The following is a 15,838-nucleotide window of genomic DNA, read 5'->3' on the forward strand; positions in this document are numbered from 1 at the left end:
GCGCGCAGGCTATACAAAATCGATAGCCTTGCGCGCGCCGATCCAGGATTTTAGCCGATACGCGCGACTACGCGCGTATCTACTAAAATCCAGCGTACTTTTGTTTGCGCCGGGAGCGCAAACAAAAGTAGGCTGTTCGCGCTTGTCTGAAAATCTACCCCTAAAAATCCTGGATCGGCGCGCGCAATGCTATCGCTTTTGTATAGCCTGCGCGCGCCGAGCCGCGCTGCCTCCCCCCGTTCCCTCCAAGGCCGCTCCGAAATCGGAGCGGCCTCGGAGGGAACTTTCCTTTGCCCTCCCCTCACCTTACCCTCCCTTCCCCTACCTAACCCACCCACCCGGCCCTGTCTACACCCCCCCCCTTACCTTTGTCGGGGGATTTACGCCTCCCGGAGGGAGACGTAAATCCCCGCGCGCCAGCGGGCCTGCTGCGCGCCGGGCCGCGACCTGGGGGCGGGTACGGAGGGCGCGGCCACGCCCCCGTACCCGCCCCCAAAACGCTGCTGACACGCCCCCAAAACGCCGCGACGACCGGGCCCGCCCCCCGACACGCCCCTGACACGCCCCCCTCCGAGAACCCCGGGACTTACGCGAGTCCCGGGGCTCTGCGCGCGCCGGGAGGCCTATGTAAAATAGGCTTCCCGGCGCGCAGGGCCCTGCTCGCGTAAATCCGCCCGGTTTTGGGCGGATTTACGCGAGCAGGGCTCTGAAAATCCGCCCCATTATTGCAAGTGATGGTTCTATCTCAGAATTCCATTGAATGTCCTCTTTCTGGGTAAGGGAATTTAAAAACAAAGGCATCATTTTAACTGTGTGTGGGGAGGCATTGAGGGGAGGGAACTATAAAGTTTTGTCTGGGATACCTGATATCCTTGCACTGGCCTAAAAGAGTGCACCTCACACAGACCCCACCATTTACCCACCTCCCACATCCCTGGGGGCAGATGCTGGGGAAGGGTGAGAGGCAGGTGGTCGAATTACCAGCTTCCTAGGCATATTATCATTGTTGCTCTGTCTGCCACTTCTCTGGGAACCCTGACTTCTGCATGCCTCCTTCCAGCATTTCAAGTTACCAAAAGGGCCAGACTCCAAATGGGAACCTGCTCCCTTAGCATCCTCAGTGATCTGATCTGTGACTTGCGTCCGGGAAGGGGTGCACTTGCCTCAGGCAACAGATTGCCTTGAGCTGCCCCTGAGACTGGCTTGTTCTGTTTGTCTACTAGGTGGTGTATTAGTGTTCTAGGGCCTGGTGTAATCTTTTCCTTTGCTGCCTTTTCATAGATATGCTGCTGCTGTTTGAGCCCTGAGAATTAGTGCTGTTATGGTATGGTATAGCAAGGTTCTAGGTGTTTGGTTTTTTTTGTAGGGGTTTCTTATTTCATAAAGAGGAGTTGTTTTGCTATCACTGAGGTGACACCAGAATTTGAAAATATTTTTTGCATGTCCTAGAAATCTTATGATGACTATTGCTGTTTTATTGTAGTTATGATAATCTCTGCATTTTGGGAAAGAGGATTTGTAACCGTCTCTTTTTAGTCAGTAAGGAGGCCCAGACAACTGATCCGTAAAGATAGACTTTTATTGCCAGCAAGATGCAGCTAAGACAAAGGCTCAGTACAACTGCATGCCACGCCCCCTCAGGAGCAAACTTTTATGCACTTTACAACTCTTATCTTTCACACATGCTTCTGGTTTTTGCTGAACAAACAATTTACAAACTGCTGAACAAGCATTAGCTAGCATGGTCCTCTAGTAGGTGTAGCTTATGATCAGACTATTGTTTCGTCACTTAATTGACGTGTTAGACATTTTACAGCGACGTTCGTATTAATACAATACAAATTATTATTCCAAAATGGAGTTACGTTACACTAAATGTTAGTGCGTAACTGCGTCACTACGCATTATGTGCCGTTTGCGTTGCAAATATTAGTAAAGTAAAAATGGCTGTGCGTTTCACTGCTGGCAGGGTTAGACGAGAGGTTCAGTCTTCGGAGGTCCATGAAATTGAACTCCTTCATTCCCCCCTTTGATACTTCAACTTCGGCGGAAGGCGGAAGTATCACTCATATCTGGGAAGCAACTGGAACAACAAACAAGAATTAATACTGGTAACATTCAAAATGGGCCCTAAAATGTCGCTAGGTGGTTGGTTTCTTCACGGGTTTGAGACGGGTGGACCCTAGTGGTGTCACCCCCCTTTGTAGCCCGGCTTACCCTAGCTAACAAAATGGCCCAGAGTGGTTGCATCACTAGGACTAGGTTGCATTAAAGGTTAGTAGTTGCAAGGTCATCATCATTATCAGAATCGATATCGGAATCAGATGAATCAGATGAGGGGAATGTGGAAAGTGACACATACTTATTCATCATCATAACATGAGCAGCCGCTCTTCGATCAGCAATTCTTTCAATCATGGAGCGTAAATTTCTGAAAATAAGAGGTAGACACAGAGGAAATAGAATACAGGTTAGCAAGAAAAATAATAAAGGGATGAAGAGTTCTTTCAGCCCTGGAATCGACGTAAGCCAATTTGGTAGCGAGGCTGTCCAGTCAAGAACTCCAGTCCACGTCTGTACAGGAACGTGGGCTAAGCGTACCATTCGATCAGTGATCTCTTCGATGACTTTGCTCTTGTCATCTATCTGTAAACAACAATTAGAGAGGTTAAATTTTCCACACACACCTCCTTCCTGAGCTAGGAGGTAGTCCAGGGCTAACCGGTTTTGGTAAATAGCTGTGATTATCTTTGTATTTTGTTTGGCAAGGATGTTGAGAGCCAATGCAGAATCATTGGTCAGGAGTTCCAGTACTGCTTGTAATCGGATAATACGATTGAGCATATAAATAGGCGTTCTATATCCATAAGAACCATCTTCCGCCCAAGTGGCAGGCCCATAATACTGTACTATTCTTTCTGGAGGCCACTCCTGATCCTTCCAGTCTCCAATAGTCACTTTATTGTTTCTACGACGTTTATTCGGTTTCATGGGACTATACACCGGGACTCCCAGCGTTTCTCCAGCAGAGATTGGTAAGAGGAAAAAACTTGGTCGGATTGTCGCTAAGAAGCAAGTGCCGTACCAGTGTGTGGGTAGCTGCTCGTAAGCCCTTCGCCCGCAAACAAAGTAGTAGCCATCTGGAGCGGCGAAGGTGGTAGTGGGCACTCCTGCAGCAGCCCATGTTTTGTTTAAGGTTAACTCAGTCCAAAAGGTAGTTTGTTTGGTGGAATTTTCGGTCTGCCACCATGTGTGATTGGTTAAATTTGCAGTGAGAACCCCTGTACATGGGGAATTTCCAACAGAGATAGTATATATACGTGAATGTTGTCGAGATATACATCGTCTACCAATCACATCAGTCTGGAGAGCCCACTCATATGGATGAGTCTTCCGTTTATAAGTTACTGTTGTATTCAGGATATCGAGATCAGACTGGAATATCTCCTTGGCTTCCCAAGGCCATTGCTCTCCTGTCTTCGTACCTCCACATACGAAGCAATTTTTTACTTCCAGAGAGAGAGCTATGTTTTCAGCCAAATTTACGAACATATTCTTTGCTTGATGTGAAATGGTGTGCTTCTGCAGTTCTTCGGTCACATGAGATATTTCATCAAAGAAGGATTGATAACCAACCACAGTGGTCTGGTGGATGATTGGGCGGGGTTTGTCTCTCCGCTGTGTGATGGTAATGTAAGTCATTGGATCTTTTCCAGTTCCGTCGATACCAAATCCCCAAGTATCTTGCCAGGGGGATCCTTCAGTTCTTATGGGCCATTGTAATGACACAATGTTTCCTTTTACTTCAGTTAATCTGCCGATTCCGTGGCAGCCATGGTAGCCTCCTCCAGTGTAGTCACAGACCAGGGCCCAACCAGATAGAGTCAGGTCCCCTCCACATGGTATCCAGCTGGATGGATTGGCTGCTCGATTGTAAGGACAAAGGTATTTATGGTTGTAGACATATGAATCTCTCCAGGATTGAGATCCACAGTGGAGTGCGTTTGGATGTTTATCAATTGCTTCACATGCATCGAAGGTGATTACAACGCTAGATCCGCCTCCCATAAGGATCTTAGTTGAATTGATGTAGTACAAGATTCCTTTTCCTTCTGGGATGATGCTGGAAGTATAGCTTTTTGGCAACCCAGCAGTGAGGGTAATGTTGTAGTACTTGGGAGTGGTTGGTGTATGACAAATGACTTTGTCACCCTCTAGACATCGATGAAACAACTGGTATCCTTGAGTTGTGTTTAGTGCACATGCAGGTTGGGTTGCACACGAAGCAGGAGGTTGAGATTGGTGTATAATTGTAGAGACAACTTGAAATCCATCTTGAGTTGTGGTACGTATTAGTTTGATACATTCTGTACAATTCTTGCTCAGAGGTAGAATGAGAGATGTAATTGATGTGCAGGAGATCAGTAGTAGAATCTGTAGAAATCTTGCTCGCTTAGAATACATAGTAGAGGCTTTTATTTACAGAATCTGTGAAGTAGGTGTTTGGCCGGTTGGCTTGTAATTAGATTAGTTGATTTCATAAGGTATCGATTCTGAAAGGAAGGAAAGAAACGTACACGTTAGTATTTTAGCAAGTTACTGAAGTCTTCTATCCAGAACTAACTCATTGCCTGCCTTGAGTGAATTTTAATTTGTGGTCCCCGATCCTGGAGACTTGCCAATTGGAGGCAGCGGGTTTTAGTCGAGTCCAGTGAATCCATGAAGGGCATCCAGAGACTTTTACGGCTGTGGGAGTGGTTAGTAACACAGTGTATGGCCCCTTCCATCGCGGCTTGAGGAAGTCTGATTCATCCCAGTCCTTCATCCACACAGAACTTCCGATTTGGAATGGATGAATCGGGGTTAGCAAGACTAGTGGTTCAATGTCGCATGTATAGTTCTGGATGGCAAGTACTGTGTTATGGAGTCCTTTGAGTTGGTTACTAAGAGACATTTCTCCTTGTATCTGCAGCGACTCAGGAAAAGATGGAAGGGGCGGAGGTCTTGCATACATCATTTCATAAGGTGTCAGACCAGACTTTCGTGGACTACACCGGACATGTAGTAAGGCTAGTGGTAGGATGTCTGGCCATTTAGTCTTTGTTTCTTGGCACAACTTAGCTATCTGATTTTTCAGAGTTCTATTGGCTCGTTCAACAGCTCCGCTGCTCTGAGGTCTCCACGCACAGTGTAGATGCCATCTGACACCCAGAATTTGGCTTAGTTGTTGAGTGATTTCACTGGTGAAAGCTGGTCCATTATCTGAATTTATTTGCCTTGGCAATCCGTACCGTGGTAAGATTTGATGAAGGAGCAAAGACACTACTTCTTTGGCAGTTTCAGTTCGTGTTGGTATGGCTTCGATCCACCCGGTATAAGTACAGACAGCCACCAGCATTGCTTTGTATCCTCTTGAGGGTGTCATGTGGGTAAAGTCGACTTGACAGACTTGGAATGGTGTGGTTCCGCGTAGGATGTGTCCGGGGGCAGGACCAGGTCCATTTCTGGGATTGTTTTTTTGCACAAGTGATACATTGATTAGTTGCATGCTTGGTCAATGGAGTGAATCTGTTGATATAATATGTTTTCCCCAATAGTTTCGTTAAGGCATCTCGACCAAGATGGGTTTTGTTGTGGGCTTCCTTGACAATAGTCCAAGCTAATGCTTCAGGTATCCATACTCGATCATCTTGCGTAATCCACCATCCATTTTGCTGGTGAAATTGCTCATTCTGTGCCCAATCATTTTCTTCCATGGAATAGGCAGGGATTTCAGTTGGGAATTGCAAAAGTGGACACGTGGTAGCTGGGGTATGTGATAAATGTGTACGTGCTGCTTCTTTCGCTGTTTTGTCTGCCCATTGGTTTCCTTTGGCGATGGGATCTGATTTCCCTGTGTGGGCTTTACAATGCATAACGGCTACCTTTTTTGGTGCCCATACGGCATTTAACAGTTGGTGTATCTCGGGTGCATTAGTTAGTTGCTTCCCTTCAGCAGTCAGGAATCCTCGTTCCTTGTATAAGGCTCCATGCACTTGGATGGCAAGGAAAGCATATTTTGAGTCAGTATAGATGTTTACAATCTTCCCTTCTGCTAACTGTAAGGCTCTAGTGAGAGCGATTAGCTCAGCCTTTTGTGCTGATGTCCCCGGGGGTAGAGGCTCAGCTTCGATGATGTCATCTTCAGAAACCACGGCATAGCCAGCGACCCGAAGTCCATTTATAACCTGGCTGCTTCCATCAGTAAATAAAGTCCATGCTCCCTGCCAGGGCTGGTCACGTAGATCAGGTCGGCTGGAATGCACTGTAGCCATGATTTCCTCACATCTGTGAGTAACTAGAGCGGGAGTTGGGAGTAAAGTTGCAGGATTCAAATTCTTACTGTCTTGTATTTGAATTTCGGGAGTTTCACATAACAGAGCTTGATACTTTACAAGACGTGAATTAGTCATCCATTTTGGTCCATGGGTCTCTAGCAGTCCTTGAATGGTGTGGGGGGTGGTTACGTTCAGAGTTTGACCAAAAGTTAATTTGACTGCTTCTGGAATTAGTAAGCATGCAGCCGCAATGCTTCGAAGACAACCTGGCCATCCTTTCGCAACATTGTCCATTCCTTTTGACAGATATGCAACAGGTCGTTCCCACGAGCCTAGAGTTTGAGTCAATACCCCAATGGCCATTCCTTTCTTCTCATCGACGTATAGATGAAATGGTTTCATTACATCTGGCAATCCTAGGGCAGGGGGTTCAATCAAGGCGTCTTTCAGTTGATGTAAACTTGCTAGCTCGCGTCCTTCCCATTGAAAAGTTTGAGACTCTGATTCTTTATCCCGCAACTTGTCGTACAGGGGTTGGGCAATAACTGCATAGTTAGCAATCCACAGTCTACAGTATCCTGCAGCTCCAAGGAACGCTCGGAGCTCTTTCTTGCAAGTGGGTACAGGTTGACCTCGTATTGAACTAGTACGAGAGATTCCAAGACATCGAGTGCCTTCACGGATTTGGAAGCCCAAATATTCCACTTCCAATTCACAGATTTGCGCCTTCTTTTTACTTGCACGATATCCTTTAGAGTACAACGTCTTTAGCAAGTGGAGGGTGGCTACTGCACATTCGAGGTACGTCTCTCGAAACAACAGAAGGTCGTCCACATACTGTATCACTGGCCCATACATGACTTGGTACATCTTCAAGTCTTTTGCCAGTTGCTCACCAAACAGCGTAGGTGAGTGCTTGAACCCTTGAGGCAAGCGAGTCCATGTGTACTGCTGCTTTATTCCAGTGTGTGCATTTTCCCATGTGAAGGCAAAAATCTTCTGACATTCCTCCGCTATTGGAACGGAGAAGAAGGCATCCTTGAGGTCGATGACACTGTACCACTTTGACGCAGGAGAGACTTGAGCCAAGATTGAATATGGATTTGGTACGAGGGCTACTAGATCTGCTACTTGATTATTCACCTTCCGTAAATCCTGTACCGGTCGGTAATCAGTAGAACCAGGTTTCTTTACGGGTAACAAAGGGGTGTTCCAAGCAGATCGGATTCGCCGGAGAATGCCCAAATCATACAGTCTCTGCAGATGTATCTGGATTCCTTGTCTGGCCATATACGGAATGGGGTATTGAGGTTGATTAATCACCTGTGCATTCTGTTTCATCTCGATCCAAATAGGAGTAGCATTGACAGCTATTCCTCCGGGATTCTGCTCAGACCACACTTTAGGCACGCTATCCATTAGCTGTCTCCGTTGTTCGTTGAGAAGGGTGTTGTCTTCATATCGATGTTCAGTGATGTGCTCAATTATGGGGAGATGTAGTCTCCATTCCTCCTGGAGTGGACAAATGAGGGAGACTGGATTATCAGCGAAAGATGCCTTGATTTCACCAGTGGACTCGAATTGTAAATTAGCTCTCAATTTACAAAGAAGGTCTCTCCCTATGAGTGGTACTGGGCATCCCGGGACATAAAGGAATTGGTGGGATACTAATTGTCCTCCTACTCGGACCTGTCGTTTCTGGAGAAAAGGAGCAATTAGTGGCTTTCCAGAGGCCCCGACTATAGAGATGTTCTTCGAAGTGGGCGTGGTGATAGCGGTGGTCATTACAGATCTTTGCGCTCCCGTGTCTAGCAATCCTTTGAATGTTTCAGTCCCTACTTTTATTTCCACCAAAGGATCAAGGGGAAGGGTTCCCTTGTCTAGTCATGCTTCACTATCTTCGCCGGAAGTTTCACCTACGGCCATCTGCCATTCCGCTTCCTTAGGTTTGGACGGAGTATATCCTTCCTGTTTTACTTGCACTTGCAGGGATTCCGGGCACTCGGATTTCCAATGTCCTTCTTGTCTACAGAATGCACATTGATTAGTTCCTAACGGCATTCTTCCACCTCTAAATGAACCTCCTCTATTTGCTCGTCCTCTTGGCGGCCCCCTAGAGGGCGCCCTGCCTCTTCCTCGGGGTCCAGGATGTCCTTGATAGTGCCTGGACGGATTCCCGAAATTAGTTTCTTCCAACGCTGCGGCTAACAGGCTAACACTTTCTCTTAACTTTCTAGTTTCTTTCTTGTCCTTCTTCTCTCCGTCCGGTTCTCGGTTTACATAGACTTTATCGGCCATGGCTTTTAATTGGCTGATAGTCATTCCCTCAAATCCTTCCTGTTTCTGCAACTTCCGGCGAATATCTGGACAGGATTGTCCGACGAAGCTCATCACTATGATGGATTGATTTTTGGAGTCTTCTGGATCAAATGGACTGTATTGCCGGTATGCGTCCATCAACCGCTCCAAAAAGTTTCCGGGGGACTCATCTCTCCCTTGCACCACGTCCTGGATTTTTCCCATGTTCACAACTTTCTTCTTCCCTTTCTTTAAGGCTTCAAGAAACGCAGTCTGATAAGCAGCAATGCGCCCACGACCGGCTGCGGTCTGGAAGTCCCAGTTGGGGTCGGCGACTGGGGCTTGTGCTCTCACCGCTTCATCAGGATTACCGTCTGCCCCAGCTCCTAATCGAGCTGCCTCCTCCAGATTTAATTGTATTTGCCGACGTTCTTCAGTGGTGAAAAGAATGGAGGCTAGGTGCCGAATGTCAGCCCAGTTGGGGTTATGGGCTGGAAAAATTCCTCGCAAAAAATCTATCATCTGATCAGGTTTATCAGCGTAAGAAGGGCCAAGTTGTTTCCAGTTAAAGAGATCGCTGGATGTAAAAGGTATGTAGGTAAATAACTTTATTGTTTGCGTAGTGCGATATTCGTTTTCTTCAGTGGGAACCACGGGAACTACAGTGGTTGTTTCTCTGATTGGTAATTGCAAACTTGCGGCTTGGGTTTTACTGCGAGTGCCGTCTGCCATGGACGACTCGCTGCCGTCTTCAACTTTTGCTGCCGCCGCTTCAAGCCGTACTTCGGGAGTCGGCGCTATTCTAGGATCAGCTTGTGCATTGGCGGGGGCTGAGGGACCAGGCGGCACAGGATATAATTGAGGACAACTAGGGGCATATGGTGGCGGCAAAAGATGTTCTGCATCAGATAGTACTGCGGGCGGCAGGAGTTTAACTTTTTTTTCTTGAGTCTGTGAATTCCCTTGCACTACAAACATGGCCGCCGCAGATGACGCCTGATCTTTGATTCCCAATATGGCCGCTTGTCCCTTTCTCTTCCGGTTTGGGGACTTCCGGTCACCCATTTTGTGCACTTGTGCCACCATTACGAGGGCAGCTCCCTCCACTAACTTCTTTGCCCATGACGGAGGATTCTCAATGACTGCAATCCAAGCAGTTATGTACGGTATATCCTCAGGGCAACCCGGATTCCCTTCTTTCAAAGCTATATTCAGGACCCTTGTGGCCGTTTGGAAATCGAAAGTTCCTGCCGGAGGCCAATTTACACACAAACTGGGCCACCTCTGGGTACATCGCTGAATCATTCCGGGTTTCGTACATTTTCGTCTGTCGAACACTTCACTATAGTGCTTCGTCATGACTTTTAGCGGAGTTGAATAGCCCCCTCCCATTAGGATAGAACCACAGACAAAGGAGGGAAGGGAAGACGGATAGGTAAGGGGTCCGTATCCGTCAGACACAAAAGGGTCACAATCGCCTCGACTAGAACGCGGTCGCCCGGTCTAGAACTGCGAGGCCATTCACTCTCTTTCACACAACAAGAAACCTATTCCCACTATTATATACTTCACTTATAATTTTTCCTCTTATGCGCGTGGTCTTCGGAACCAAATTCCTACTGAAACACTGCGCGGGGTGTGATCAATGCCCCCTCGGTCCGCTCGGGGATGGACCGGTTATTTCCTTATCTAATCTCCACTCCTTCCACTATTCCCATAATACTCACCTGCAGGGGTCTTCCGATCGTCACGAAAGCCTTCTTCCCGGATCACCAGCCCAGAGGTCTCAGAAGAATTTCTGTGGAATGGTCCCTTCAGAAACCTGATCGCTGAACTCAGCGGTGGCCACTCACCAGGTACGTCTGGGGGATCGCTCCGCCACCAAACTACCGGACCCGCTGGGGGCTAAAATAGCGTCCCCGGTACCTCCTGGCTGGCTCGCCAAATGTAACCGTCTCTTTTTAGTCAGTAAGGAGGCCCAGACAACTGATCCGTAAAGATAGACTTTTATTGCCAGCAAGATGCAGCTAAGACAAAGGCTCAGTACAACTGCATGCCACGCCCCCTCAGGAGCAAACTTTTATGCACTTTACAACTCTTATCTTTCACACATGCGTTCTGGTTTTTGCTGAACAAACAATTTACAAACTGCTGAACAAGCATTAGCTAGCGTGGTCCTCTAGTAGGTGTAGCTTATGATCAGACTATTGTTTCGTCACTTAATTGACGTGTTAGACATTTTACAGCGACGTTCGTATTAATACAATACAAATTATTATTCCAAAATGGAGTTACGTTACACTAAATGTTAGTGCGTAACTGCGTCACTACGCATTATGTGCCGTTTGCGTTGCAAATATTAGTAAAGTAAAAATGGCTGTGCGTTTCACTGCTGGCAGGGTTAGACGAGAGGTTCAGTCTTCGGAGGTCCATGAAATTGAACTCCTTCAGATTCATAAAAGAAGATTGATATTTGTTTCATTACGTGATTGGATCTGATGTGTCTGTTAAGTGTCCTTTATTTACTTTTTACATGATATTGTGTATTTATAAACTGCAGTAAATATAAAGTAAATTAATACAGAATAGTAAGGGGAAAGCATCGCTTATGATGAGACTACTTAGAAATTCATTGTCAGGTGCACTCTAAAGCAGTATTTATTGATAAGAGTACAACTAGTAGAGCCTAGACCTGTATGTCAACTGCCCCCCCCCCCCCCCCCCCCCAATGTGGGCATCCCAAAAAAATTAATTTCTGGCTACCCACTGCTGGGCAGTGTTTCCTGCTATCATCCAGTGATATCTGCCCCTGAAAAAAATGGCATGAACACTGTACTCGGGTTGCAAGCAACAGTCTCTGCTTCCTTTTTATTCCCTTTGTGCTGATGTGGAAATAACATTCAAAGGTGGCTGCACTTTGTCGCTGTTTTTATGGAGCCTAGTTCCCTTCCTATAAGTCTGTCGAGGTTTCTCTTGTGAAACTCTGGGTGGCACAGGTGGATTGCAACTTGATGGTGGTAGGGAGGTCAGGCTAGCACCACCTAAGATTTCTATGGAGTCAAGTGACCTTGGCTCTTTACTCCTCCCCATAGTCCTGGTTGCTAAGGAAGCAGCTGCAGTGCATTGTTGACAGTAACAAAGCACTCAAAGAAGGTGATGACTTTGAAGCTTTTACTATCCCTGCCACTCCTGGGCAGCAAGAGCAGGAAAGTGAAGGCGAATCGAGGGGACTCGTTCGGGGAAAATTGGCACGCATGAGCTATTTATATGACCAGGGCTATGTCCCACGCAGGACTTTGGAGGCTGATTTTCCTGCACCTTTAAGCAGGTGAGATCCTTTATATATATATATAAAAAAAAGTGTATGTGTGTGTGTGTGTGTATATATATATATATATAAAACAAAAAAAACCCCTAAAAATGGGAAAAGAAAAAAGCACCTATGTAGTTTTGTAATATCGGAAATTACAAAAAAAATTTCAACATTTTTTTTTTACATTTTACTGTATTTAAAAATACATATTTATTAGAAATATTTATAAAAAATGTTTGACATACAATACATATAATTCATACAAAAAATGTGTTTATATAAAAATTGGTATAAGAATTCCTTATAACCCCTCCTCAACCCTAATCTGTAACTAATCTCACACTATGAGCAATTTAACCACCCCCTATGTATCAGCACTATGCATTTTAAATTTATTATTGACTTATTGACTACATACGACATTCATTCAAATTGCTGTTACTGATCTCACTTATCCCAACAAGGCCTTGTTTCACCTGTAAGGCTTCTTCAGGGGAATTTTTAATGGTCTATGATATGCACCTATAGCACTGAGATGAACTCTGATGGAAGATGTAGCTAGTCCAGTTTCGTATAGTGTATGAAGGTAATCCATGAGTTTTTCTGGTGGACAGTCCATTGGTGATACATTATTGGATATGCACCAGGTAGCGTATCGTTTCCATTTGTAACTGTAGTTCTTTCTTGTTGAAAGTTTCCTGGATTCTACTAAAATAAATTGTGTAGAAGTAGACACTCCTTGTTCTGTTAAAAGGAGCCGTTCAACCTCCAAGCTGTCAAATGGAGAGATGCGTGCAACGGATGTAGAAGCGTCTCTTGATCCTGTAGCAGCAGATCTGGATGGATCGGTAGATGTATTGGGTCTTCCAGAGATAGTCGGAGAAGGAAGCTGTACCATGGTTGTCTCGGCCAGGCCAGGGCAATGAGTATTGGTTGAGCTTTGTCAGCTATGCACTTCTGAATTGTTCTTGTTATCAGTGGTATGGGAGGAAACGACCAAGGGATGAGAAAAGCATCTTGAGCTATCCTGAATTGGCTTGGTCTTATCGAGCAGAATTTGGGAACCTGAGCATTGATCTCTGTTGCAAAGAGATCTATTGATGGTGTTCCCCCATTGCATGAAGATGTTTTGGGCTATGTCTGTATTGAGTGCCCATTCGTGAGGATGAAAGATTCGGCTTAACCTGTCCGCTCTTGTGTCCGCTACTCCCAGAAGGTAAGTCGCTTGCAAGTGTATGCAATGTCGATGAGCATGTTCGAAGATGATCAATGTCTCTTTGCACAGGGACCATGAACCAGACCCTCCTTGTTTGTTGATGTAAAACATCGCTATTTGATTGTCCGTGTAGATCATGACTCTGCGGCCCGTTAGGTAGTCTTGGAAAACTTGTAAAGCTTTCTGGATCACTCTGAGTTCCAACAAATTTATCTTCAGGGTTTGTTCTGCTATTGTCCATAACCCTTGCGTTTTGTATATCTCGAGATGCGCTCCTCACCCTTTGCGAGATGCATCTGTGGTTAAGACTGCATTGTGAGGGGGAGGACTGAATAAGACTCCCTTGGAGAGGGTGGAGTGTAACAGCCACCATGTTAAGTCCTTTTTCATCTCGGTTGTTAGCACTATTCTTTGTGTTAATGGTTGTGTGTGTCGTTTTAGTCCCCACTGCAGACGTCTCATGTGTAGTCTGGTATTGGGAACTGTAAAATTGGCTGCCGCCATGTGACCTAAGACTACTAGAACCTGTCTCGCTGAGAGTCTTTGAGTGTTGCTCAAGAGATAAAGAAGTTGACGTAGTTGTAATATTCGTTCCGATGGGAGGTATGCTCTGCTCCGAGTGGTATCCAGGCATGCTCCTATAAACTGCAGCTTCTGTGTTGGTTGCAGATGTGATTTCTGAAAATTGATCACTAGTCCTAATGCTTGTAAGCATTGTATTATTCTTTGGAGATGATCGATCAATATATCCCGAGTCAAGGCTATGATTAGCCAGTCATCCAGATATGGAAAGATTGTCATACCTTGTTGTCTGAGATGAGCCACCACCACTACCATGCATTTGGTGAACACCCTGGGAGCAGCCGATAAACCAAAGGGGAGAACTTTGTACTGGTAGTGCTGATGTTTGTACCAAAAGCATAGGTAACGCCAAAAGGATGGGTGGATTGGAATGTGCATGTACGCATCCTTCAGGTCTATGGAGCACATCCAGTCGTTGGGTTGAATTAGAGGGAGAATTGACTTTAAGGATACCATTTTTAATTTTTCTTTGGTTAGGAATTTGTTGAGTTCTTGAAGATCCAGGATGGGGCGGAGGCCCCCTGATTTCTTGGGTATCAGGAAGTATGGGGAGTAAAATCCCGAGTTTTGATGTTTCCAGGATATTAGTTTGATGGCCTGTTGATTGTGTAGGCTTGAAATCTCCTTCGCTAGTTGAGGCTGAGATCTTTGAATGTGTAGTGTGGAGAGGTAGGGTAATGTTGGTTTTGTTGTAAATTGAAGTTGATAACCTTGATGTATTATCTCCAGAACCGATAGGTCTGAAGTAATCTGCTCCCACACTGGTAGACATGACTGGATTCTTCCTGGTGGTGTCAATTTCTGTGGTGGTGGCTGTATGTCTAAATAGACTGAGTTGTTTTAAGCGCAGTTGCCGGTGGTTGAGTCTGCTGTCTTTGATTGCGAGGTTTACCCCTACGTGGAAGAGGGGCTTGTTGTTGTTGTGGCTGTTGATGAGACAGGTATGGTTGTGGACGGAAGGATTGATAAGATCTATAAAGTCTGTGACCATAAGAAGATCTACGATTATACAGGTAGTAACGTCTGGAAGCCGAGTAAGCCGGTTGCGACTGTAAAGATTGTACTGCTATGGCTTCGTCTTTTAGCTTTCCTACCGTTTCTTGAAACCTATTACCAAATAAGTTATCTCCCGTACACGGTAGATTTGCTAGTTTGTCGTGCAAATCCTCTCTTATAGAACTGGATCATAACCATGCCGTTCGGGCTGCTATGGCTGTCACTGATGCTCTGGACGATGTTAACAGACCTTTATAGACTGACCTTAGTAGGTGTCTGGAGCACTCTTCCATATCATGTAGCGTTTGAGGTGTTTGATCCGCTGTAGCGGTGAGCATACCCTTCTTCGCCTGTATGCATTCATATAAATATTGTATCATATAAAATTGGTGAAGCATAATTCTAGTGTTGAGCATTGTGTTTTGGTACACTTTCTATCCAAATTCATCCAAATATCTATTGTCTTTGGTCGGTAGGTATGTAGAGTAAGTTTTTGATTTTTTGAAGCGTTGCATCACCGATTCTACCGCTATGGACACATGAGGTAGTTGTGGCAGCGCATACGGTGGATCTTTTCTCATCTGAAATTTTATGTCGGTCTTCCTTGAGACTGCTGATAAAGATTGAGGTGTTTCCCAGGATTTTTGGAGAACACTGTGTAACAAATCCTGTGGTGGTAGTGAAGTGGGTTCTCCTGGAACGTCAAAAATTTTTAGAAGACCTAAGGTCTCTGATCGAGGATCTGATTCCTTTTGTACATCTAAGTGCAATATGGAACACATTTTCTCTAAGAATCGTGGGTACGAGAGGTCTTCAGGCGGGGAATATGGTTCCTGTGGTTGTTCTTGCAGATCCAAAGGGAACCCCATCGAGGATGATGGAGATAGAGGTGGGGATGTAGAATCTCCTTGTGTGCCATGCTTTGTACTTGGAGTTGGAGACCGTTCTGGAACCAGCGATAGTGAAGGTTCTGGCGATGGTTCTCTTGAAAGTGGTGCCTGAGGGTCATCGGAGGCACCATCTTACAAAATGACAAAGTTTCATAGAATCCTGTTAGAGATTGTGATAACTGCCAGAAAGCTTCCCTTGTTTTAGGGGGCATGATTGCTTTACCAG

The 15,838-nt window shown here is 45.6% G+C and overlaps 1 protein-coding gene across 1 annotated transcript in view; it reads left to right on the forward strand.

The window, feature by feature from the left end:
* The window catches only part of C8H19orf71 (chromosome 8 C19orf71 homolog), a 28,868-nt gene that overhangs the window by 8,918 nt on the left and 4,112 nt on the right, over positions 1-15,838 (forward strand). The window contains exon 2 of the mRNA XM_029613556.1: positions 11,708-11,943. Coding sequence (XP_029469416.1) covers positions 11,708-11,943 — 236 coding nt within the window. The remainder of the gene's footprint in view (positions 1-11,707; positions 11,944-15,838) is intronic.

The sequence above is a fragment of the Rhinatrema bivittatum genome, chromosome 8, assembly GCF_901001135.1.
Source record: "Rhinatrema bivittatum chromosome 8, aRhiBiv1.1, whole genome shotgun sequence".
Taxonomy (NCBI): Eukaryota; Metazoa; Chordata; class Amphibia; order Gymnophiona; family Rhinatrematidae; genus Rhinatrema; species Rhinatrema bivittatum.